The following is a 24969-nucleotide window of genomic DNA, read 5'->3' as shown; positions in this document are numbered from 1 at the left end:
CCCTTGTTCTTCAGGAGTCGTTCTTACAGAATTGGGACAAAAAGTCAAACTTTAGCGCAAAGAGCGAATTATTGAGGAAAATGCAACCCCCCCGTCAAATACGTAATAATTTCTGTTCGTTTTAAGTTTTAGTATCGCTCCTCACTTTAACCTTGCCCTCCCTCCAATCACTTTCGACTATTAAAGAGGACACTGGCCCTTTCAATATCCAATCAATTGAGGTGTTTTCGAAGTTCTACAACAGCAACTGGCAATCTAAAAATTTTGATCAGATGCATTTCGGGAAAATACGAGGTGTGGAGGGGGGTTTATCCGCCATTTCATCACTTTGAATCGTAAAATGGCACTAGAACTTCTGATTACTAATCCAATGAGCCCCCTCCGAAGTTTATACGATCTCCCTTTCTATATATGCCTTATGTGCCCCCATGGCATAACTTACAACCCTTGCCCTGAAGGCTCTGGGGGGAGTGTATAATTTCTGGACCCTCCAGTTACGTTGAACAAAATATCAAAAAATTGGATTGGATGAGTTTGGGGAAATGGTGGGCATTGGAGGGAGGTTAGTTGTCCTCCAATCACTTTTGACTATTAAAAAAGACACCAGCCCTTTCAATTTCCAATCAAATCAGCTCTTTTTGAAGTTTCTAAGACAACAAATGGCCATCTCAAAATTTTTATGAGATGCATTTCGGGAAAATATGAGGCGTGTTAGGGGGGGGGGTGTATCCACCCTCTGATCATTCTGAATCTTAAAAAGGCCACTAGAGCTTTTGATTACAAATCCAATGATCCCCTTCGAAGTTGATGCAGTCATCCTTTATATATATACCCTATATGCCCCCAGGTCATAACTTAAAAACCCTTGCCCCGAGGGCTCTAGGAGGGTTATCATCCTCAAAGACTTAACTTTTCGGCCCTTTCAACTACGTTGAACAAAATGGCCATCTCAAAATTTTTATTAAATGTGTTTGGGGAAACGGTGAGCGTGGGAGTGGGGTTAGCTGCCCTCCGATCACTTTCGACTATTAAAAAGAGCACTAGCCCTTCAACTTCCAACAGAATGACGAAAATATAACGGTTCAAAATAGGGATGAAACCTTTTAATTGTCAGTGAAACAAATATAGAAATTTAAACTGGATATTTTGAACACATATACAGTGTCCATCATCAGCAGTAAAAGTGCTGATGATGAAAAGGGCAGGTTTTCCCCAGCGCGAAAGTGTTGTATTTTATCTATGTATTTGTGAATGTTGAAATAAAAAACTTGAACTTGAACATGAACTTGATGCCTAAATGTAGATTGCCTAAATGTAAATGATGCCAAAATGTAGACAGATGTAGATTGCTGAGGTGCCTAAATGTAGATTGAATTTTATTGAGGGCGCCAAAATCCTTTTCTTCTTACATTGATGAAGAAAATCTTTTGATTTATAACATTTGCGTGTCTCTTAAGGGTGTTAATATATATTTAGACACCTCCTTCGTCACAATAGCCCCATATAATCGACGTAAATATAAAACTGGCATCAGTTTTACTGTTGATGATGGACACTGTATATGTGTTCGAAATATCCAGTTAAAAAAATTCTATATTTTTTTCACTGTCAATTAAAAGGTTTCATCCCTATTTTGGACTGATGTATTTTCGTCATGGAAAGGCAGTGTGGTCTTCGAAATTGTCTCCAACAGAATGAACTTTTTTTTAAGTTTTCACGATAACAAATGACCATCTAGAATTTCTATCTGATACATTTCGGAAAAATGCTAGGTTTGGAGGGGGGCATCCACCCTTTGAGAAGTCTGAATCGAAAGGGTACTAGAACATCTGGTTTTCAATCCAATGAGGTCATTCCAAAGTTTCTACGACCCCCCTTTCTATACAAAACTTTATATGCCCCCAGGCATAAATTACAACCCTTGCCCTGAGGGCTCTCAGGGGTTGTCATCCTCAAAGATGCAATTTACCGACCTTTTAACTACGCTGAACAAAATGGCTATCTCAAAATTTTGATTGGATGTGTTTGGAGAAATGGTGGTTGTAAGAGGGGGGTTAGTTGCCCTCTAACTACTTTCGACTAATAAAAGAGGCACTAGCCACTTCAATTTCCAATCTAATAAGCCCTTTTAGAAGTTTCTGCGACAACAAATGGTCATCTCAAAATTTTTATCCGATGCATTTCGGGAAGATACGAGGTTTTGGGGGTATCCACACTCTGATCACTCTGAATCTTAAAGAAAGGACACTAGAATTTTTGATTACCAATCCAATGAGCACCCTCCAAATTTTATACGATCACCCTTTCTTTATAAACCTTAAATGCCCCCAGGGTATAACTTACAGCCCTTGCCCTGATGGATGCGGGGGGGTGTCATCCTCAAAGACATAATTTCCAGATCTTTCAACTATGTTGAACAAAATGGCTATTTCGAAATTTTGATTGAATGTGTTTAGGGAAATGGTGAGCGTGGTGAGGGGGGTGAGTTCCCCCCCCATGCCCCAATCAGTTTCGACTATTAAAAAGGGCACTAACCTTTTCAATTTCCAAGTTGCTGATCCTTTTTCGAAGTTCCTATGACAACTCCTTTGACACGAAGTGCCCTGGTATATATATATATATGTGTATATATATATATATATATATATATATATATATATATATATATATATATATATATATATATATATATATATATATACATATATATATATATATATATATATATATATATATATATATATATATATATATATATATATATATATATAATGACTCTGGGCATTCTTCTCCCCCTAATTTTTTTCTTAGTCCTCTGGGCACTTCTCATTCAAATTCAAAGATTGAATAAATACCAAAGATATTTTTAGCTGATCCATCAAGTGTTTTAGCCACCTCCTTCTATGTATTTTCTTTGATTCCCAGGTCCTTGTATTCTTTGCAGCGTACATCATACAATACGGGATAGTGTCAGAACTAAGCTTTATAGGGGAATTTCAGCTTTTATGATTAACTATATCATTTATAAAATTTTCTTTGATGTTTACAACTTATTTAATAAACTCGTCAGACGTTACACTGTCAATGATGAAATTGGCTTTTAAATGCTATCTTTCCATGATAAATCACCGAAGAACCAACTTTCTGTATCCTTTTCTTACCTTTCAAACAGAGCGACCTGGCTAAATAGTAACCGAAACTCTAAAAAACGGAATTTTGATACCAATAGTTACATCAAAAGAATCACATTTTAATGCTGGTTTAAAATGTATAAGTTTCATATAGATATATAAGTTGTATATCTCCCATGTTGGCTGTATCAAACAGTTCGTGGTAACGAACTGTAGTGAGGAGCGACCCGGCTCAATAGAAACCAAAACTCTAAAAAGTGGAAATTTGATACCAATAACTACATCAAAAGAATCAAATTTTAATGCTGATTTTAAATATATAAGTTTCATCAAGTTTAGTCTTACGCATCAAAAGCTACGAGCCTGAGAAAATGTGCGTTATTTTAGAAAATAGGGGGAAACACCCCCTAAAAGTCATAGAATCTTAACGAAAATTACACCATCAGATTCAGCACATCATAAAACCCAACTGTATAGGAAGTTTCAAGCTCCTATCTACAAAAACGTGGAATTTTGTATTTTTTGCCAGAAGGCAGATCACGGATGCGTGTTTATTTGTTTGTTTGATTTTTTGTTTGTTTTTTCCCCCAGGGGTGACCGTATCGACCCAGTTGTCCTAGAATATTGCGAGAGGGCTCATTCTAACGGAAATGAAAAGTTCTAGAGCCCTTTTTAAGTGACCAAAAAATTGGAGGGCACCTAGGCCCCCTCCCACGCTAACTTTTTTCCCAAAGTCAACGGATCAAAATTCTGAGATAGCCATTTTATTTAGCGTAGTCGAAAAACCTTATAACTATGTCTTTGGAGACGACTTACTCCTCCACAGTCCCCCTGGGAGGGGCTACAAGTTACAAACTTTGACCAGTGCTTACATATAGTAATGGTTATTGGGAAGTGTACAGGCGTTTTCAGGAGGATTTTTTGGTTGGAGGGAGAGGTTGAGAAGAGGGGGATATACTGGGGGAACTTTCCATCGAGGAATTTGTCATGGGGGAAGAAAATTTCCATGAAGGGAGCGCAGGATTTACTAGCATTGTTAAAAAAAAACAATGAAAAAATAAATATGAAAAAGTTTTTTTCAGCTGGAAGTAAGGAGCAGCATTAAAACTTAAAACGAACAGAAATTATTACCCAAATGAGGGGCTCACCTCCTCCTAATACCTTGCTCTTTACGCTAAAGTATTTTTAGTAATGTCAACTATTTATTCTACGGCTTTTGTGATTCAGGGGTCATTCTTAATGAATTGGGACAAAATTTAAGATTTGGTGTAAAGAGAGAGGTACTGACGAGGGGGCTAACCCTCTCATATGTGTAATAAAAACATGAGAATAAAAAATTCTTTACGTAAGCTAATTTATAAGTTACGTATATCTTTTACTAATAAAAAGATTCGTAAAAAATTAAAAGTTCTAGTTGCCTTTTTAATTAACCAAAAAATTGGAGGGCAACTAGGCATCCTTCCCGCTCTTTTTTTCTCAAAATCATTCGATCAAAATTATGAGAAAGCCATTTAGCCAAAAAAAAAAAAAAAAAAAAATCTGCAAATTCCTCTGCGGAGAGCCAAAAGCAAAACATGTATTGATTCAAAAACGTTCCGAAATTAAATAAAAAAACAAGGTTTTTCAACTGAAAGTAAGGAGCAACATTAAAACTTAAAACGAACAGAAATTACTTCGTATATGAAAGGGGCTGCGTCCTCATCATCGCCCCGCTCTTTACGCTAAAGTTTAGTACTGTTTTAAAAAGAAAAGCTGAGAGAAAGAGTCAAAGTTTAGCTTAAAGAGCGGGGCGTTGATGAGGAAGCAGCCCCTTTCATATACGAAGTAATTTCTGTTCGTTTTAAGTTTTAATGTCGCTCCTTACTTTCAGTTGAAAAAACTTGTTTTTTTTTATTTAATCGAACCTATCGACGTCATGACATCAAGAAGAGGCACACACTGTCTGCGGTTATAAGATAAGTGACAATGAGAATCAATATCCAAGACTCTCGCATAATAATGCCGTTTTTTTTTACTGTTTTAAAAAGTAGAGTTGAGAAAAAGAGTCAAACTTAAGCATAAAGAGCGGGGCGTTGAGGAGGGAACAGCTATTTTCATATACGGAGTAATTTCTGTTCGTTCTAAGTTTTAATGTGCCTCCTTACTTTCAGTTAAAAAACTTATTTTTATTTATTTAATACTATAAACATCAAATTGTCACGTCAATTTCGTAACGCCGTGTCAACGTCCAGCCAAGCCAAAGCTATCGTTGCACTAGCAGCAAGCAAGAGCTTTATACTCCTATTTGTGGCAAATTATGGCTAAGATTTAGCTGAGGAATTTTAAAATTCACCTTTTTAATCTATGAAACCCTTCCTAGAAAATCTTCCCAAGAAGACCAGACTCAAGAAAACCTTCATAGCTTACTTAAATTACTAAGGACCAATTTTTTCCCTCGTGGACCCGTCTTAGGTCTTTTCATACTATGAAATTTGAGAGTTTTTAAGGTTTTTTCTTTTTTTTCAAAAATGAGAAGTTTTTAGGGCTGTGCTGCCATTTCGTCAGCGTTACCATGCTAAATCGCAAAAATAAATAAGCGAAGCTAATTAGTTAAATTTTACAACGCTTTTCGCTCATAAAAGTTCGAACACTAGCATTCTATTGACAACTTCACCTTCAAAGGATAGCTACACCCTCTTAAGGGTTTGGTGTCACAAGTTTTTTGCCGATTTTTTGCTGATTCTTTTTCACGTTACTTTGTTTTAACTTGGCGCTCGCTACTACAAAAAACAAAAAACAAAAAAAAACAACTGTATAACCGCATACAGATGTCTTTTTCTTTAAAAATTGAATTGCCAAGTTTTCCTAGTTTCTTAATATACATTTAGTTCTGTAAGTTGCTACCGAACCAATGAAAACAATTAGGTTTCATTTTCATTGTCCTTGGTACTTTAAAAATATACCGCCAAAAGAATTAGTCTGTATTTTATTGAAATATAATAAGTGCTGGTCCGTATTGCGTCAAACTTCTTATTAATAGTTTGCTATTTCTATTAGTCTTTAAAAAGATATGTTTATGGAAAAAAGATCATGTTTTCCGTTTGTTATTTTATTTATAACCAATAGAAAAATCCCAAAAATTGTAGTATTTCTTCTTCTAAGAAATTAATGTTTTTCATCAGCTTACAATGTATTTTAGTACAGGTCACAAGGACCAGGATATCAAAGACCTGCAATATCTTTCAAATGGCGTGACAAGGTCGATATAGAATACCTTAGACAGGGAATAATGGGACAATTTTCGGCACTTTTGAACTATAGGTGCACATAGACTTGGTTTATATGGGTTGGGACGTTACGGGTTTTCCTCGTGGGTGGATGGGGGATTGTCGCAGCATAGTTCTTTCTGGGGAGAGGGCGGCGCGGATATTTTGAAACAATTTTAGAGTAATCTTCCAATCATTCATCCACTACTTGCAGGTATATTCACTCTGTCCTATAACTCCAGTCAGATCAAATTCACCTTCACTTCAATATATCTCCAAATATATTAAGAAAATTTTTATTTTCTTAATATATTTTTCGAAAGAAATATATTAAGGAGATATAGGATAGGAAATGTATTAAGGAGAAATATATCGGAGAAGGAAAATTTCTCCTCCTCTTTCATGCACCCTAGTAGATTCGTAGTATCTACCGTGATATTCATTGTCAATTATTTATATATATTTTTTATGAGTTTCTGTTTATTTTTGTTTTACTCATATAGAGGGACATAATTACTGTTTTCTATTATATGCTGGTATGACATGGGTAAACAATATTTTTCAGAGGAGAAGGACAAGAATTTTTGGAAATATATATTTTTTAGAATTATTTTAATTTATTGCTTTTACCTTTCCCCTCCCTTTGGTAGTAAGAAGGCCTACAAATCTTCATAAAAAAGCCTCCATGTTTCATTATTTTCCTTCCAAAAGATTGAAATTGAATCTATTTAATTTTGTCACATCACACTTTTCCTTACCTTATTAAACTCCACATCTCTTTGTTTTATTCATTTCCTCTATATAGGTTCTAGAGATAACTTATTATGATCCCAAGATCGATCTACATTTCCATTCTTTTCTTATCTTTATTCCCATTTCTAATTAAAGAAGTTCATCCTATTTGACGTTTTTTCATACTTATGTCTAATTAACTTCGACATTGATTGAAAAATCAATATGAAAACAGAGTCAAATCCTATTCTTTCCTGAGACTAGTTCCTGCATATTTCGAATCATAAACATCTCCATTAATTGAGAAATTAAATCAGACTTACAGCCAATTCCTTGAAACAGTCAATGGTTCTTTCCAACTACCCCGTAAAATAATTCATACCAGCATAGCTTAAGACTTCATTTTTATTTTATTTATTTAATGGCAATTATTGAAAAAAAAACATAAACACACCCCCTCCAAATGTCAGAGCATGATATAGTGGAGGTATAACCAAACAAATAAAAAAAAACACAAAAAACGAAGAAAAACAACAACAAAAAAACAACCTAGCATGAACCTCAGAGAGGCTGTAAAAATAAAACACAACATCATATACCCTGCTACCATTCGCTTAACACTCCGAACTCATCTCCTCCCTTAAAAAACCTAAATAAAAATAAAACATGTTATGTTGATAACTTCGAAAACCACAGTGCCTTTCCATGACGGAAGTATAACAGTTCAAAATAGGGATGAAACCTTTTAATCGATAGTGAACAGATATACAATTTTTAACTAGATATTTTGAACACATATACAGTGTTCATTTCTAAACACTGTACACATACACACTGAACACTGAACACAGATACAGTGTTCAGTGTTCAAATTCTGCCTGTAACTTGTGTAAAGTGGATTTTAGCTCTTCTTAAAACTTGACATTACGTAAAGTTTATGTTATGCTGTGGAAAAGTTCAACATAGCATCAACAAAATAGAATTAAAAAAAATCAATTAAAAATTTATAAACTTCTGCTTGAAAGCCTTTCATGATTGATCAGAACTTTAATTTCCATGTCCATTCCGTATTTTAATTGTTGAATAGTTTGCCTTTGATGAATGCGATAATTTTAGAAGGTGGTTGTGATGATTTTTGAGATTTTTATGGTGGCCTTTGTGAGAAGGAACTTGTTTAATTGTGAAAGGTCCTCATTGGTGGATTTTCGCCATGTATATTCGTAAGCCAATGATATTTCTTATTTTTGGGAGAAAAATAGTCCTACCTTTTCGAAGCTGGGCTAATTAATGCTTCAGGCTAACTAATACTGACCAACTAATATAGTCGGAGAAGGAATGTTAATTTCTGGAGAAACAAATTCTAATATATTTTTTTTTATTTTCTTATAATGATCTGAATTTTATTTTTAAATTTAAATTTATGTTAGACAATTAAAATTAATTTATTTACATTTAATTCATTAAAAATTATTAAAATCAATTTAAGTTAAAAATTAATTAATTTTCAACTTAAAATTGTAAACCACAAATCATTATTGAACCTGCAGTTACATTTCTAGTTTCACGCAGGCAACTTCACTGAAAAAATTATGCAACTTCATATACCCATGGTTTCTGTAAGTTATTTAATCAGTGGGCAAATTTTCTGATGCTAAAGCCTTAAATCAGTGCTTAAGTACATCAAAGAGACAAGGGGGCCTTTTACGTCACTGGTTTTTCTCCGAATGACAATTTTTGTCTCTTTTAATGTTATGTTGGTCACCTAGAGACGTATATTCTTCACACGCTACTGCACATAGCCCAGATTTCAAATACTAAAGATTTAGATAATGATTTATGGTCTAGGATTTTGGAAAAACTTTAATAAGGCGAAAGCTTAATTACTTTCCATTAATTACTTTCCATTATTACTTTCCATTATTACTTTCCATTATTGGCTTTACATACTGAAAGGCTATACGTGACTGTAAAGGAAAAATTCAGTTGTCTTTAGCTTCCCAAGAAGGACAAATACTGTTGATACCTCGTATTTTACCCCATCCCTTCCATCTCAAGCGTTTTTAAAAGTTTTAGTTGCTCTGTATTTTGTTCTGAGGCTGAAGGAATCTTGTTAAAAGGTCTGTGCATCGATTCTTCAAGCTGGCTTAACGATGTGAAAGCAGCCATACCTTTTCCGGCCTTATAGACCGTAAGTGAAAATTTTCCTCCACTTTAGGATTGCTGTTACAGATGATAGTTCAAATATCTATTAAATGTGAAAAGTTCGGTCGCAGAAGGCTCACATGGAATCGAAAATGCTTTACCAAAATTGCTTATCTTGGGGTTATCACTGGACGTTCTATTCTGGGCCATTTCCAAGTACGAGGTTTTTTTCTGGAATGAATTTATCAGTGTCATCAGCTTATAAACTAGATGCGTGGCAATCTTCAAGAGATAATGTAGCTGTAGAATCATGGTCTTCTATTTATGTTCTTTGACATTTCAAGAAACATTTGAGAGCCAAGGTGATGCTGGGTACCATGATGAGCCAGGTGGCATGTCACTCGTGCATAATCGTTTTTGGTGGTATGTTTACAGCATCTTCACATAGTTGTGTCCTACAATCAGAAAGGGGGAAACCAAGGCTTTTCAATGTATCAGTAGTGCGTTCAGCAATTTCTAATCATGCTTTTTCACTACAATATACAAATTTCAGAAGATTTATGGCAAATTTTGCTAAGCAAAAGTAACATTTTTGTGGAAAGCGGAATGAATCGGCATTTAATTTATTCTTATTGCATAATGCTTTGCGGACTGTTTTTTCCTTTCCAACAGTCCGTTGGATAAAAAGATAAGAACATTTGGCAATTATTTTGTTACGGGACTTGTTAGAGAGGTAATCAAATTACTGTCTTCCAACATGCTTTTTTGCGATCCTTCTTTCTTTACACGTGTCCTTTTAGAATGTGGTCCCATAGGGAAAGAGGCTCTATCGGACTTATTAAGTTTACTTCAATTTAGTCTCTGGGTCCACTTTCGTAGAGTTCATGGACCAATTTTGGCCTCTAGCCAAAAATAGAGCAAAAATCTGGTTATGATCTGATAGGCAGCTCTTCAAGTCCTCACTTTTAGTTTAACTTTAAAAAGTTATTTCATTCAAACTCTTGTTATTATTATCAGCTCTTTTCCGTTTTATTTTTGTGTTTCAAGGATTATTTCCCTACTGAAGACACCAAAGCGATGATCATGCTGAAATATCTAATTGTTTCATAAAACATTTAGTTACTGGCTGCACACGTTTCCTCGCTTGTTTTTTATTTTATTTTTTTTTTCAATTGGAACATGGGAAACGGCTGAAATATTGATCAGAAGGTTTTATCCATTGGAATAGCAGGTGAACAAATGTAAAACCCAAAGATTCCCATTTCGATATGCGATTGCAAATGGATTGTTCTTTGGCTATCGAAGCAGCTAATCCACTCTGCAAAGAGCTCAGGAAAATAAAGCCAAGGAAAAGAAATTAAATTAAATCCTAAGAAAAAAGATAGATGTACCATCAAGAAATTGTAAAAGTTTCATTATTTGTATTAATTAGTGTTTTTAGAAGATTCTCGATAGCTTCTTGCAATAATAGGCAACTTTTGAAATCAAACTAAGCTAGGTACCATTCCCTATGTCTATATCCCTTCTCGTCCTTGGAACCCTGTCATATATTTGTTTTGCCATATAGTTCTATGTTGATTTCTTTTTGATTTCATGCCATCCGGAAATTTAACAGAAAATAATGCAAAGATTTGGACCAAGACCTTGCCTTAGCCTTTCAGAGCAAAAAGAAGAAAAACCTAAAATGATATACTCAGAATGAACAAAGAAGAGAAACCTAGATAAAAAGAAAATCAAGAGCCGACCAGCAACAACAAAAATGTAAAATATGAGGAGAAACAGTAAAAAGTAAAGATGAAATAGATAGCTGACCGGAGGTTATCTTTCAGGGCTGTAGCTCGTGCACGAGCTACAGCCCTGACATGCCTGACGATGATTATGTTTCTTTAAGTTGACGGTACTTATGATGATTCTGACGATGTTTCTTTAAGTATATAAGTTTGTACATAATCATGTATATCATTTTAATATGAGAGATGTACAAATTCTCTCAGTGTAGTCGTTAAACCTATTTTTCTCAATATACAACACATACTGACCGATTCCCTCGCAGTCTACTACAGAAACTCCAACCATCGTTTATAAAGTATGAATTTTGACTGTAGCCTAAATAGTTCTATATCCTATTCGTATGCTTCTTGGTCTATCTGTCTGAAGAACAAACTAGCCATCCAGGCCATCCAAATTTCTGGTAGTTGACTCAGGCTCTTTAAGGGTTAACTCTTTTTGACAGAATTTTTCAAAGTACGTAAACCTTATACCCTCAGTTGCATTTTCCCATGAACCATAAGCTTAAAAACAATCTTTTTTAGTAAACTATCTTTCTCCGATTTATGTTAATTGTTTTCCTTTCGTAGCAACATCCTCAATCCCTTTTGAGCTTACGCCAACTGTGGGAGCAGTGATTGGGCTCTGTGGCACCGTTTTTGTTTTGGCAGCCATCACTATAGCTGCTGTTTTAACAAAGGCAACGAGAAAACCAAAACGGAAAGGTCATCCACCAAACAACCTTAGCAAGGAGGAAGAGGTTGACCCAGAAATGATGAAGAACATTAGTGAAGGGAGTGAAAGAGGTAAGTCGTAAATATAGCTTTTAGAATCTTCTCCAAAAACATAGCTGGTTTGAAACCCAGAAAATAAATAAAACGATAGAGGTCCTCCAAAGCCATTGATGGCGCGTAAAGCGTCGAATCGGTATTTGAATTGTTGGGCCTTTAAATTCAACTAAATATTATTTTAAATCAGGAAAAAAGCTTGGAGAGTCAGAAAAAATTTATTTAAATCTTTGAGTCTAGCCCACAACCTCTTCAGATAAAATTCACAAAGCCATTACCGTTATATTTATTTTTAATATACCCGACACCCGAATGTATAAAAAAAAGATCACAGGTATTGTTAAGAAATGTTGAATGAAAAAAAGTGCCATGGCCATATTTGGTTTGAGCGTAAAACATTACAACTGACGTCCAACAACTTGCTACTAAAATAATACTTGGACCCCGCTTCATTAACCATGAAAATACTCTTGAACTCTTGAGCTTGACCACATTATTTGCTCAAAGACATGAGTTGATAATGAAATCTGAGAAAAGCTAAGAGAAAATGAGAAACACCGATCTATTTCTCCGCCATCTGCACAGATCAGCAGAATTAATAGGCATAACATATCTCACTATATCATCACATATCACTAATAGATAATGAGAAACACCGATCTTTTTTTCCACCATCCGCACAGATCAGCAAAATTAATAGGCATCACATATCTCACTATATCATCACATATCACTAATAGATAATGAGACACACCGATCTTTTTTTCCACCATCCGCACAGATCAGCAAAATTAACAGGCATCACATATCTCACTATATCATCACATATCACTAATAGATAATGAGAAACACCGATCTTTTTTTCCACCATCCGCATAGATCAGCAAAATTAATAGGCATCACATATCTCACTATATCATCACATATCACTAATAGATAATGAGAAACACCGATCTTTTTTTCCACCATCCGCACAGATCAGCAAAATTAATAGGCATCACATATCTCACTATATCATCACATATCACTAATAGATAATGAGACACACCGATCTTTTTTTCCACCATCCGCACAGATCAGCAAAATTAACAGGCATCACATATCTCACTATATCATCACATATCACTAATAGATAATGAGAAACACCGATCTTTTTTTCCACCATCTGCACAGATCAGCAAAATTAATAGGCATCACGATAAACTACAATCCGTTAAATGTTGTACCAACATATAATATAAACTCCTTCATGCGATATTTTGTAAGAGTATTAACAAGTACCTTTTTTTCTCATCTTCTATTTTTTGTGATCGTAAAAGTAGAATAATTTTGCATTCTTTTTTGAGGACTACGATAGCTATTTAAATAAGCGAATACAAATGTGAATTTATAGATTTAATATAATTGTATGTATAATTGGTATTGTAAAATTGTGATATGGGTTTTATTTTGCTCCTGAGACAAATGTCTGGTTTACATTCTATAATGCTTCAACCAAAACTAAACATTTCTTAAGTAGTCTTTAAAGTTCGTAATATTTTAGTTTGTGTTCACGAGTTGCTATAATTGGGCAACAGTATTACCAGGGGTTCTGACTCTAGTATTTATTCTTAGGTTATGGCTGGAACATGGATAATTAGAAATAAGTCTTTTTTGTATATGGGTTATATTTGAAATAAAAAAAGGGGGAGAAGTTTAAGTTTGCCTCCAGAAATGGTAATTCAAAGGATCCAAACGCCAACTAACAGTTATTAGGAAGCCGATTTGTTATGGCTTCATATGTAGCTTCAATATATTATATCAATTATCAAGTTTCTTTTCAGGTGACCTAGTTCCTCATATAACTGAAAATCCATTAAATGTTCTCTCTGGGACAATTGTTGGAATCAGAAGTGGTGACACATCGAGTATTCGCAAATGTTCGACTCTGCCCAAAAATGATGTTGTTCTACGAAGTAATCTTAGACATCCTCCTATTAAATCTGTCTCCTTTTCTTGTAAACCACCGGTATGTCTCTGTCGTTTTATCGTTCCCTTCTCTTCCTGTCTATCTATCTTACTTATTCTTCTCTCTCTCTCTCTCTCTCTCTCTCTCTCTCTCTCTCTCTCTCTCTCTCTCTCTCTCTCTCTCTCTCTCTCCCTCTCTCTCTCTCTCTCTCTCTCTCTCTCTCTCTCTCTCTCTCTCTCTCTCTCTCTCTCTCTCTCTCTCTCAATCTCTTAGTCAGTTGTTCATTCTCCGTTCACTTTCGGTTGTTCTGACTTTTTTCATTCTTCATCTCTTTTTGTATTTCTTCTCTACCGGAATTGGTGAACACCGATTCGGTTATCTGGAAAATTCTTTCTTACTAGCATACCCGCTAACACGAATCAGTTTTGAAATTTACAAAAAAGTTGTTCCCATCTATAAACTACTGAAGGATGTTATCAACTCCGCCGCTGTGTAATTCTAGAACCATGTGACTTGCCAGATAGCCTAATTTATTGCCGAAAACATTCCTGGAACTTATTTTCCGAATCACTGAGTATAGTCTTTTTCATGGTACGTTGGAAAACCACAATTTTTTTTTTCTAAACCACGTCTCCTTTTCTTTCATTGGTACTAACTTCTTTACCCTCCAAAGTAATAGTTCTATTTAGTGGCCACCTAGACTTACAAACAAAAATATTCTTTAACTTTATTCTATTTAAAAGAATCGTTGAATCTTGGCAGTGAATAATGATTTAAATTTGGTGACATTTTACAACCAAATGCACAAATAAAAAAATTCCTAGTTGTTTTGCAGGGTTTCCTTCCGTCATAGGGCATCCCTTTTCATTGTGGCACACTATTCACCAAAAATTTCGCCCATTCACAAACAAAAATAATGTTGTTTTTTAATCCAAGTATCCTTAAAAATAAGAAAAATAATTCTGTATTAGAGAGGGTCAAGTTTTGAAATTCTTCAGGTATAAAGTTGCTGATGTGTTACTTTTTTAAATACGATTTTTGTGAATGCCATCATATATCTTTATCTTAGAAAACAAATGGACTAAAAGTCATTTCAAGAGCTTGCAAAGTTGCTCCTACAATAATGACACAAAAACTAGGGATATAATGATTCGATCGTCTTCAGAAACAAGGGCTTCATTATCTCGAACTGCAAAAGAGATTTGAAATTTTTCAAAGAAAAGTAATGATCAACTAAATTGATGTGATTTGGCACACTTTTATGATTGGTTGAGACGAAAGTAGAATTTCGGCCTTTGGCACCATATATCTGAAATAGCGTATCAGAGCCTTAAATAATGACCTTCGAAAGCAACTGAGGTAGGAAACAACATTTTCTTAGTGCGACTACAGCAACTAAGGTGACTGGTTTACTGGCATCGAATGGAGAAATTATGCCTGCAAGAAGGGTCCCCAAGGAAGACACAATCTTGGACGACCTAGGCAGAGATGGAGTAATAACTTTGGAAATGACCTCTTATACTAAAACAAGTATACAACCAGGCGCTAAGTAGGTAGTTGATCCATTTGTGTTCTACAGGGATGACCCCAAGCACTGGTGTAGTTAGGAGTTGGTAAAGGGAAGGCTCTCTCCGAGTGCTACCTCTGAAGTGGCACCAAACTTATTAAAAGTTTATTTTATACTTATACTGTAGTAGCAGTGGCATCGTTTGAGGGAAGGGGGCAAGGGGGGCTGTAACCCCCCATATAATTTAGAAATAATTGTTACGCAACCCATGCCCCTTGACTCTCCAGATTTGAACCCCTTTTTCAAAACCTACCTCCCCCCTCCCGAAAAAAGAGTCTTGTGCAAAACAGCCCCGAAAAAAGTCTTGGATACGACCCTGCTGTTAAGGTTTGCCTGAATACAACGAAGACATTATATAGCAGAAATAATGAGATAATTAATTATTACGATGACGATATATTGTCAACTCCATATATTCTATGTAGAATTGATTATATATTCTACTATGGTAAATATGCTCTTTTCTTTCAGGATGGAGAAATTGAGTATCCAGAATCACAAGTTCTTCGATCACCTCCTGCAACAGTGATTGATCCACAAAATAGAGAGTCGGTCATATATGCCCATGTAGACCGTAAACGAATCTCAAAGACCATTCCATCCAATTCACCCGCTTGTCCTCTGTTATCAAACTATAGGGAATCAATCACATGATTTTAATTTTAATGTAGAAAAACAGCACCAATTTTAAATATTTTGTTTGAATCTCTGTCTAGGAAGCCCTTGGCTATGTGGCAACAAGAAAAGTATTAAGACAATAATTATACTGGCAGCCTGCTTTGTGCTGAAGCAGGACCATCGCCATGGTTCAAGATTTGAGCAGCTCTATGGTAACCAGTAATACATTCTAAAGGTTAACGGTATTGGCAACCAGACATATCTCCCTCTCACTGAAAAAGAATATTTGCTCTAATCCAAGAAGAATATTTACGAAGACACGAGAGCCATGGCTGTATGGTAACATGTAATGTATTAGAAGGCCTAATGATAGTACAGACCTGCTTTATCTGAATCATACAGAAGAAGATCAATGCTGTGATCAAGAAAAATATTCATCAAGGTACAAGAGGCATGACTTGTGGCAATAGGTAATGAATTCGAAAGCCTAGTGATATTAGAGACCAGATTTATCTAAATCATTCAGAAGAACATCAATACTGTGATCTTGAAAATATTCATCAAGATACAAGAGCCATGACTTGTAGTAATAGGTAGTGAAATCGAAATACTAATGCTAGTATTGTTCTGCTTTACTTGAATTATACAGAAGAAGATCCATGCTGTGATCTAAGAAGAACATCCACAAAGATTTATAATCCATGGCTCTGTGGTGTTGCTCAGAGCCATGGTGCTGGGGAAGACAAATGGTGATGGTGACCTGCTTTATTTCAACTGTTGTGAAAAGAATATGTTGCCATTTGGCTTTTATAGCGGAACCCATCCGTCCTCATTATATCAATCCTCATTAGCTTATTCAGTGGGCGAAGGGCATAAACCTGATTTTGAACTTGAGTCTCCTAAGTCTGATTTTGGTATTTAACGTTATATAACGTTATTGAAAAAACGTTGTTTAACGTTGTTTGGTATTTAAAGTCTGATTAAAATTATTCTTGGGATCTGGTGTTAAATATATTGATTCCAGGAATACCGTTATCACGAAAGTTCATATGAGTCTACCTCACTAGAGCTAAGAACTTGATTGAGGGTCTCTAAAAAATGGTGAGGTGGGATCATGTTTTTTAAAATGGTAGCAAAATGATGTTTTTGGTTTAAGTCATTATTTCTTGTGTTAAATAAAAACTTGAATCCTGGATTAATCCCAACCTTTACTAAGAAAAAAAATGTCCCCACTTCCACTCTGTCCCCACTTCCCTCCTAAAAATTTGGTTCTCACCTTTCCTTTTTTAAGGAAAATCATGGCGGCGTAAATATTAGGAGAAACTTCTGAGATAGTATAGTAGTTTTTATTTCTTGTTTGTGCCTGGCTAAAATTTCACATAAAATTTGAATTAAATGTTGCTTCTGTCTCTTGTGTATTTTATATATTGTGAGACCTCTGTTAGCACTGGCTTTGATAATAACTATCTACAAATTTTAATACGCTTAAAGCGTTCATAGGTCAAATTTTAAACACACAGAACGAAACAGAAGAAATATAAAGTAGAATATAATCCTCTAATGCTTACATTAGTTTATTACTGATTAAAATTTAAATTCATAAATACAGATACGGTCCTTATCTGAATTTTAGTTTTAACTTGGGCGAATTTACTAACTAAAGAATGTTTGGTGTTGGAAAAAATCCCTGTTATTTATTTGTATTTGTCCTTGTTTTATGAAATAAATGCATTGTTATTCACGGTAAATTCACAGCTATTCAAAATAGAATATACTCATAATTTATGTTTTCATCATGAAGGAACACATCAAATTAAATGTAAGTCAAATATTTTGATTGAAACATACAAAAAAAGTATTTGAAAGAAGTATTTGACATTTTTCTAATGAATAACCTTGGAAGTGAATTGTTTGAAGAAATTAAATAGAACTGCATCAATTTCAACGTTCAAATAGAAAAAGATTGAATTAAAGATAGAATCAACTTACAAAAAAAATTATAGAAAAACCGAGAGATTATTTTTCTTGAATTCCGTGGCACAGAGGATCCATCATGATTAATTGATATCATCATCAAAATCATCATTAATCATATTCTTTAATTATATCCATACTGGCGTAAAATGCTTTGTTTGGTGTTTTCGTTGAAAAGTGGTTTCTTTTGTATTTTCATTAAACTATGAAAAATCATCAAACTTTAAAAAAACATTCTTGTCCACTCCCAAGTTTCGATGAATTGGCGCCATTGCGAATGCTAGCGAGGGATGCTTTTTTTAAACTTATTGGTTTCTGTGGGATATTTTAAGCCATTGAAATATCCAAAAAGCGAAATTCTATTTGATCCGTTACCTTTTTATAAAATTTAAGGCAGTTAAAAGAAATGAAAGTTTTTTAGTCATGAATTTTTTTCTACTTATGTCAAAGACATAAGTAGAAAAAAATTTGTGACTAAAAAACTTTTTCCGTGATTAAATTAATGTGAAATGCTTGATGAAAATTTTAACTAATATCTTCATATAGTTTTGCCTTTCAATTGAACTTTATTTGGTTTATGGTTTGTGTTAATTTACATTTCTTATAATAATTTATTTTTTCTTCGTTCCAAATGCGTTATTCCTATTTGTATTCTACCTCCTAACTTTGTACAGTGTTACAATCAATATATTCGTTTTTTATGAGTTTTATTGCATTTTATTCATCTGAAGTAAGGTATCTGCAGTAATTCATCTGCAGTTCAAAGATTAAGGGTAACTTATAAGAGTGGAAACTGGCACTAGTGTCGTCAATAAAACTATCAATGTCATCTAGCGTCTAGCGATCCTTGGTATTTTTTCAAGCTTTCAATCTTTTTTTCTGTCAGGAACTGAGATCAGACACTTACAGACATACTTTTACCAATTAAAATAATTAAATTATTATTCTTATTATTACACTGAAAATACCGATAGCCGCCAAACGCTTGATGGTGCTGTTGTTTTTTATCAACACTAGCGCCAATTCCCACTCTCATAAGTCACCCATACTCTTTGGTCCAGTTCGCATGTGTGCTTAGCCAGACATCAAATGTCAATGTGAGATGGGTTATCTTTTCATCACTATTCAAACAAATTTAAGTTGAAGCACCAACGACAAAGAAAATGAAACCTTGTTGTTTGGGTTGGTCAATTGGAAACCTAAGCAACCATGGACATCTTAAAATAATAAAAAAATTTGAAATTTAATCCTTAACAAAGAAGGCCTCCATATGCAGTTGCGCATTTGTTGGTAGCAGTGGGCCCATAAATGAAAAACAAAGAAAGGGGCTGAAAAACCAGCAAAAATCAGCTAAAAATATGTGGTAACAAACATTGTAAAAAGGAGTATCTTTCTTCCGAAGGCATGCTCGAATTTTCCTATAAGAAAATCGTTGTCAATTTTAACTAATTAGGTTTTTTATTTATTATCACGGTTAAACTTGACGAAAATGTGGCACTACCCTAAAAACTTTGTAATTTTAAGACAACAGAAAGAAAATATTAGGTAGTAGAAGTTCTTAGGTAGTAATAGACCTAAATGGGTTCATGTTGGTGAGGGGGGACAAAATACTTTTATGTTGATGGCATTATTGTTTTAGGGGCAATAGGGACTTCTGGTCTGTGTTGGTCTGATGACAGAAGGTAATAATCTGGAATATGGCCAAGATGGGGCTTAAGCTCAGTGATTCGAGAATTTTCAAATGAACACGCCTGAAAATGAACTTTTACAACCCTTTCAAGGTTCTTGTAAACTTTTTGTGCTGCAAATCAAGATTTTTGGTTTGGACAGGTTTAATGTGCCAGACCAAAAATCGCGCTTTAGAGAACAAAATACGTTCGAAATGTTTTCATTTTTCTTACTTTCATAAATGAAAAATTATCAAAACTTTTAAGGAATAATTATCATTATATGTCAATTAAACTGACAATCTACGGTCATTTTTTTAAGTAAAGTGCAAACTATGTTCTAGTCTTGACAAGGTGTGGGGGGTTATCCGCGCTACTCGTTTTAAATTTTGCTCGATTTGAGTTTTACTCGGCTATTTATTGTAGTTTCTGTTCATTTTGATTTTCATTTATTTATTGATAGTGATTTGTGGTAGTTTTAAGCTTGGAAGATTATTTGACTTTATTTTTGCTCATTCTTGGCTTATCGAGCTCTTTATTTTTCTTTGTAAATCTTGTTTTGTATAAAAAGTTTTTCAAATTAATCAGTATCAAAAGCCATTTTTTGGGGTATTAATTGTTAGCCTAAATTTCTCTTATAAAGTTTGGTTATTATTAGCGCGAGTACCTCCTAACTCGCTGATACGCTCATAAGAATTGTTCCAAACCTTTTCATTTGGATCAATAGAAAATGAATCGAATAAATTGTACATTCTGATCAGCACCGTATGAAGGATTTTTTCGAGGGGGGTTTACAACATAATTTTTAGGGAGGGGAGAGGGTTACAAAAACTAAAAAGATGCAATCAAATATTTGTTTATATTCATTTTTGCTACTTTTTTTTACGAGCCAGACAAGTATTTCAGGGGGAGTTGAAACCCCCTACTCCCCCTGAATACGACCTTGATTTTTATGTCCCAAAATGCATTGTAAACTTAATTGTTAAGGAGGAATCATGTTAGCTTCCCTGGTGCCGCACCTAAGCGGGGGAAGGCGGTTGGGGAACTGGCCACTTTGATCAAATATTTCACTTTGATTCGACTTTTTTATGTATATATTTGGTTTGGAAAGGGGGGGACTGTAATTAATTTTTTCCAGGGTATCACCAGCCCTAGGAACGGTTCTAGCTGTAAATACATTTTTTATATTTACATTATTCCTGTCAAGACTAGATTCATTAGTAGCAGTTACATAGCAACCGGAGAAATTCGATTGAAATCCATCGAATGAAAATAATAGACCCTTAAAAGAGAATTAAAGAAAGTGGCTTGTTAACGAATAAACATGAACGAGTGTGTTCCTGCTTCTACAATTATTTAGGATAGATGCTACTATAATTTAACTTACTTTGTTTTTGATAATAAATAGAGTAGTAGCTGGAACTTAATTTAGCCGGTGTCCAATCATTTCACCAGGGAAGATTTCAATGTTTAAATGTCCAAACATTTTATTGAGTAAGATTTCAATAAGGAAGTAAATATTGGAAGATAATATTAGGAGGTAATATTTAATTTTGTAATGGCGGCCACAAGCTAGAATGAGTCGATATTGTATTTTAAGCCAAAAAACTACGGGATAAATAGTAAAGAAAAGGGTAAGCTGTTAAACTATCAAAGGTACAAACATGAAAACTTTGCAAAACTGATTCGAGACTATTAGAGAGAAAACTATATATAATGATCCAACATTACAACATTACAACTAAAGAGAAATGAACAAGCCAACTTGAAGTGTGAAGGGTTGTCGTACAAATTGTCCCCCCCCCTAGAATTGGAAAAAAACATTTATTTCTGAAATTTAAATTTGAAAAATAAAACAAATTCGAAAAACCCCCCTGTAGACATGGAAGATATTTTTTGTATCTTCATTTGAAAATAAAATAGAAAAAAGCCTTGCCAGAGCTGTCAACTGGAATGCTCGAACTGCCAACCATAGTAAGTCAAGCAGTTTTGATATACAGCGAAATCAAGCCCGGCGAACGGAGAAAATGCGAAACTGTAAAAAAAAATATTCTTTACTCCATTGGGACAACTACCTTCGCAAAATTATGTTTCTTGGGAAAATTAAATTGCAGTTTCTCGATTTATAGTGATAAAATGGCTGAAAATCAAAGTTTTACTACTTTAAATAATATGTTATCTGCTGATCAAACAAAGCTAACCTTTTCTTTAATAGTTTCAATCAATTTCTTCTTTTTTTTTCAGTGTAGCTAAAGAATAGCTTGGAACCTAAACCAAGCATTGGCCTTAGGACCACGGACCATAAAATTCCGAAAAAATGTAAAACAAGAGCTAAGAGCTCATATGGCACTTGTGACGAGGCAAGAAGAGCTAAGAGCCAAGAGCTCATATGGTATGAGCTCTAAAAAAATTCTAAGAATCAATAGATTGATTTAAAAGAAAAATCAGAGGCTTAATGCCCGTCAGGATTTAAAATAAGAGCTCTGAGTCACGATGTCCTTCTAAATATCAAAATTCATTAAGATCCGATCACCCACTCGTAAGTTATAAATACCTCATTTTTCTAATTTTTCCTCTCCCTTTAGCCCCCAAGATGGTTGAATCTGGGAAAACGACTCTATCCAGTCAATTTGTGCAGCTCCCTGACACGCCTACCGATTTTCATCGTCCTAGCACGTCCAGAAGCACCAAACTCGCCAAATCACTGAACCTCTCCGCCCAACTCCCCCAAAGAGAGCGAATCCAGTGCAGTTACGTCAATCACGTATCAAGGACATTTGCTTATTCTATCCACCAAGCTTCATCCCGGTTCCTCCACTCCGAGCGTTTTCCAAAATTTCCCCCTCCAACTCCCCCAATGTCAAAATATCTAGTCGGGATTTGAAATAAGAGCTCTGAGACATGAATTCCTTCTAAATATCAAATTTCATTAAGATCCAGTCACTGTTTTTAAGTTAAACCTCAATTTTTCAAATTTTTCCAAATTAACACCTCGCAGCTCCTCCAAAGAGAATGGATCCGTTCCAATTATGTCAATCACGTATCTAGAACTTGTGCTTATTCTTCCCATCAAGTTTCATCCCGATCTCTCCACTCTAAGCGTTTTCCAAGATTTCTGTTTCCCTCCTTCAACCCCCTATATCCTCGGATTTAATTCGAGTCGAAAATGGAGCATCTGAGACATAAGATCCTTCTATATATACCAAGTTTCATTAAGATCCGATCACCTATTCGTAAGATAAAAATACCCCAATTTTCACGTTTTCCAAGAATTCCGGTTTCCCCTTCCAACTCCCCCCAATGTCACAGGATCTGGTCTGAATTTAAAATTAGAGCTTTAAAGCACAAGATCCATCTAAATATTAAATTTCATTAAGATCTGGTCACCCGTTCTTAAGTTACAAATGCATCATTTTTCCGAATTACCCCCTCCCAACTCCACCAAAGAGAGCAGATCCGTTCCAGTTATGTCAGTCACGTATCTAGATTTTTATTCTTCCCATTCAGTTTCATCCTGATCCCTCCCCTTTAAGTATTTTCGAATACTTAGGAAATCTCTATGATTTCCGGTTCCCCCAACTGCCCCCCCCCAATGACGCTGGATCCGGTTGAGATTAAAAATAAAAGATCTGAGTTACGAGGCACTTCTAAATATGAAGTTTCATGAAGATCCGATCACTCCTTCGTAAGTTAAAAATACGTCATTTTTTCTAATTTTTCAGAATTAACCCCCCCCCCCAATAGAGCGGATCCATTCCAATTATGTCAATCACGTATCTAAGACTTCTGCTTATTTTTCCGACCAAGTTTCATCCCGATCCCTCCAATCTAAGTGTTTTCCATGATTTTAAGTCCCCCTCCCCAAACTCCCCCCAATGTCACCAGATCCGGTCGAGATTTAAAATAAGAGCTTTGAGACATGATATCCTTCTAAATATCAAATTCCGTTGAGATCCGATCACCCGTTCGTCGGTTAAAAATACCTCATTTCTTCTAATTTTTCAGAATTAACCCCCCTCCCCAAACTACTCCAAAGAGAGGGGAACCTTTCCGGTTATGTCAATCATGTATCTAGGACTTGTGCTTATTTTTTCCACCAAGTTTCATCCCGATCCCTCCACTCTAAGTGTTTTCCAAGATTTAAAATAACAGCTCTGAGACATGATATCCTTCCAAACATCAAATTTCATTAAGATCTGATCAACCATTCGTAAGTTAAAAATGCTTCAATTTTTCTATTTTTTCCTAATTAACCGGTCCCTCACTCCTTCCCCCCCAGATGGTAAAATCGGGAAAACGACTATTTCTGATTAATCTGGTCCGGTCCCTGATACGCCTGCCAAATTTCATCGTCCTAGCATCCCTGGAAGTGCCTAAAGTAGCAAAACCGGGACCGACAGACCGACAGAATTTGCGATTGCTATATGTCATTTGGTTAATACCAAGTGCCATAAAAACAAAACAACAGAAGACAGAAATGTGACTTCATAGAAACAAGTTTGTTAGGGCTGATAGGCCAAGCTGCCTTTCGTAGCTAGAGATAAGAATCGAGATGAGTGTAAACAACATTGCCAATTACTGTACCTCATTACAAATAGGAATCGTATTTTCATCGTTGGCAATGATTCATGAAACATAAGAGTCATTATTACAGCCATTTGGAACAATAGAAGGTAAAGATGCGGCACGAGACCCTTAAAGTCCAAACGGAAGGGGTGATCTACGTTTCAAGGCCTTTCAGCAAGGAAGTGCAAGGGGAGGCTGGGGCCAGCCATCCTGTGCTTTCGCTCACCCTTCCTGCTTACCTTCCCCAGATTTCTCCATGTACCCATTTAGAGATGGGTGGTCTCTGGCTGAGCTTACACAGTCACGCCAATGACTCCCGTCCCTAACCAAATAACTAGCCACATCAGGAATCGAGCCCCGCCCTTCAGATAAAGGATTCCAAATTCACCGCGCCAACCACCGGCTAGGAATAATATGTTGCAGTAAGAACAGTAAGGTATAATAGGTTGTAATCTTCCAGTACTAAATAATTGAGCTAAATTAATGAAATTTATTTAATAGCCAATTCCACTGATTGCATGACGCACTACAATACTCACTCTTTTGTCGGTCTAAGATGCATTTCTAAATTCCGAAGCACTGGAAGGGTGACTTTGATGATTTTAGCAACAGCGAGAATGGAGGAAAGAGCCAAGAAGCTAGAGGCTGACAAAGAGAAAAAGGCTAAAGGTGGAAAATAGAGAAAGTGGCCAAGAGGATTCATACTAACAGAGTCACGGCGGTTCTAAAGAGAGAATTACGAGAACCACATAAAAACTGCCAAGACAACTGACTGATAGACGGGGAGAGGCTCGTGAAGTCCGAATGGCCGAATTCCAAGCATT

The 24969-nt window shown here is 35.3% G+C and overlaps 1 protein-coding gene across 1 annotated transcript in view; it reads left to right on the top strand.

The window, feature by feature from the left end:
* The window catches only part of LOC136026967 (uncharacterized), a 93777-nt gene extending 73598 nt beyond the window's left edge, over positions 1-20179 (top strand). The window contains exons 8-10 of the mRNA XM_065703836.1: positions 11608-11823; positions 13629-13813; positions 15792-20179. Coding sequence (XP_065559908.1) covers positions 11608-11823; positions 13629-13813; positions 15792-15974 — 584 coding nt within the window. The 3' untranslated portion in view covers positions 15975-20179. The remainder of the gene's footprint in view (positions 1-11607; positions 11824-13628; positions 13814-15791) is intronic.
* Positions 20180-24969: the final 4790 nt, after the last annotated feature.

Source organism: Artemia franciscana, chromosome 5 (genome assembly GCF_032884065.1).
Source record: "Artemia franciscana chromosome 5, ASM3288406v1, whole genome shotgun sequence".
Taxonomy (NCBI): Eukaryota; Metazoa; Arthropoda; class Branchiopoda; order Anostraca; family Artemiidae; genus Artemia; species Artemia franciscana.
This window is presented reverse-complemented; position numbering and strand designations above follow the sequence as displayed.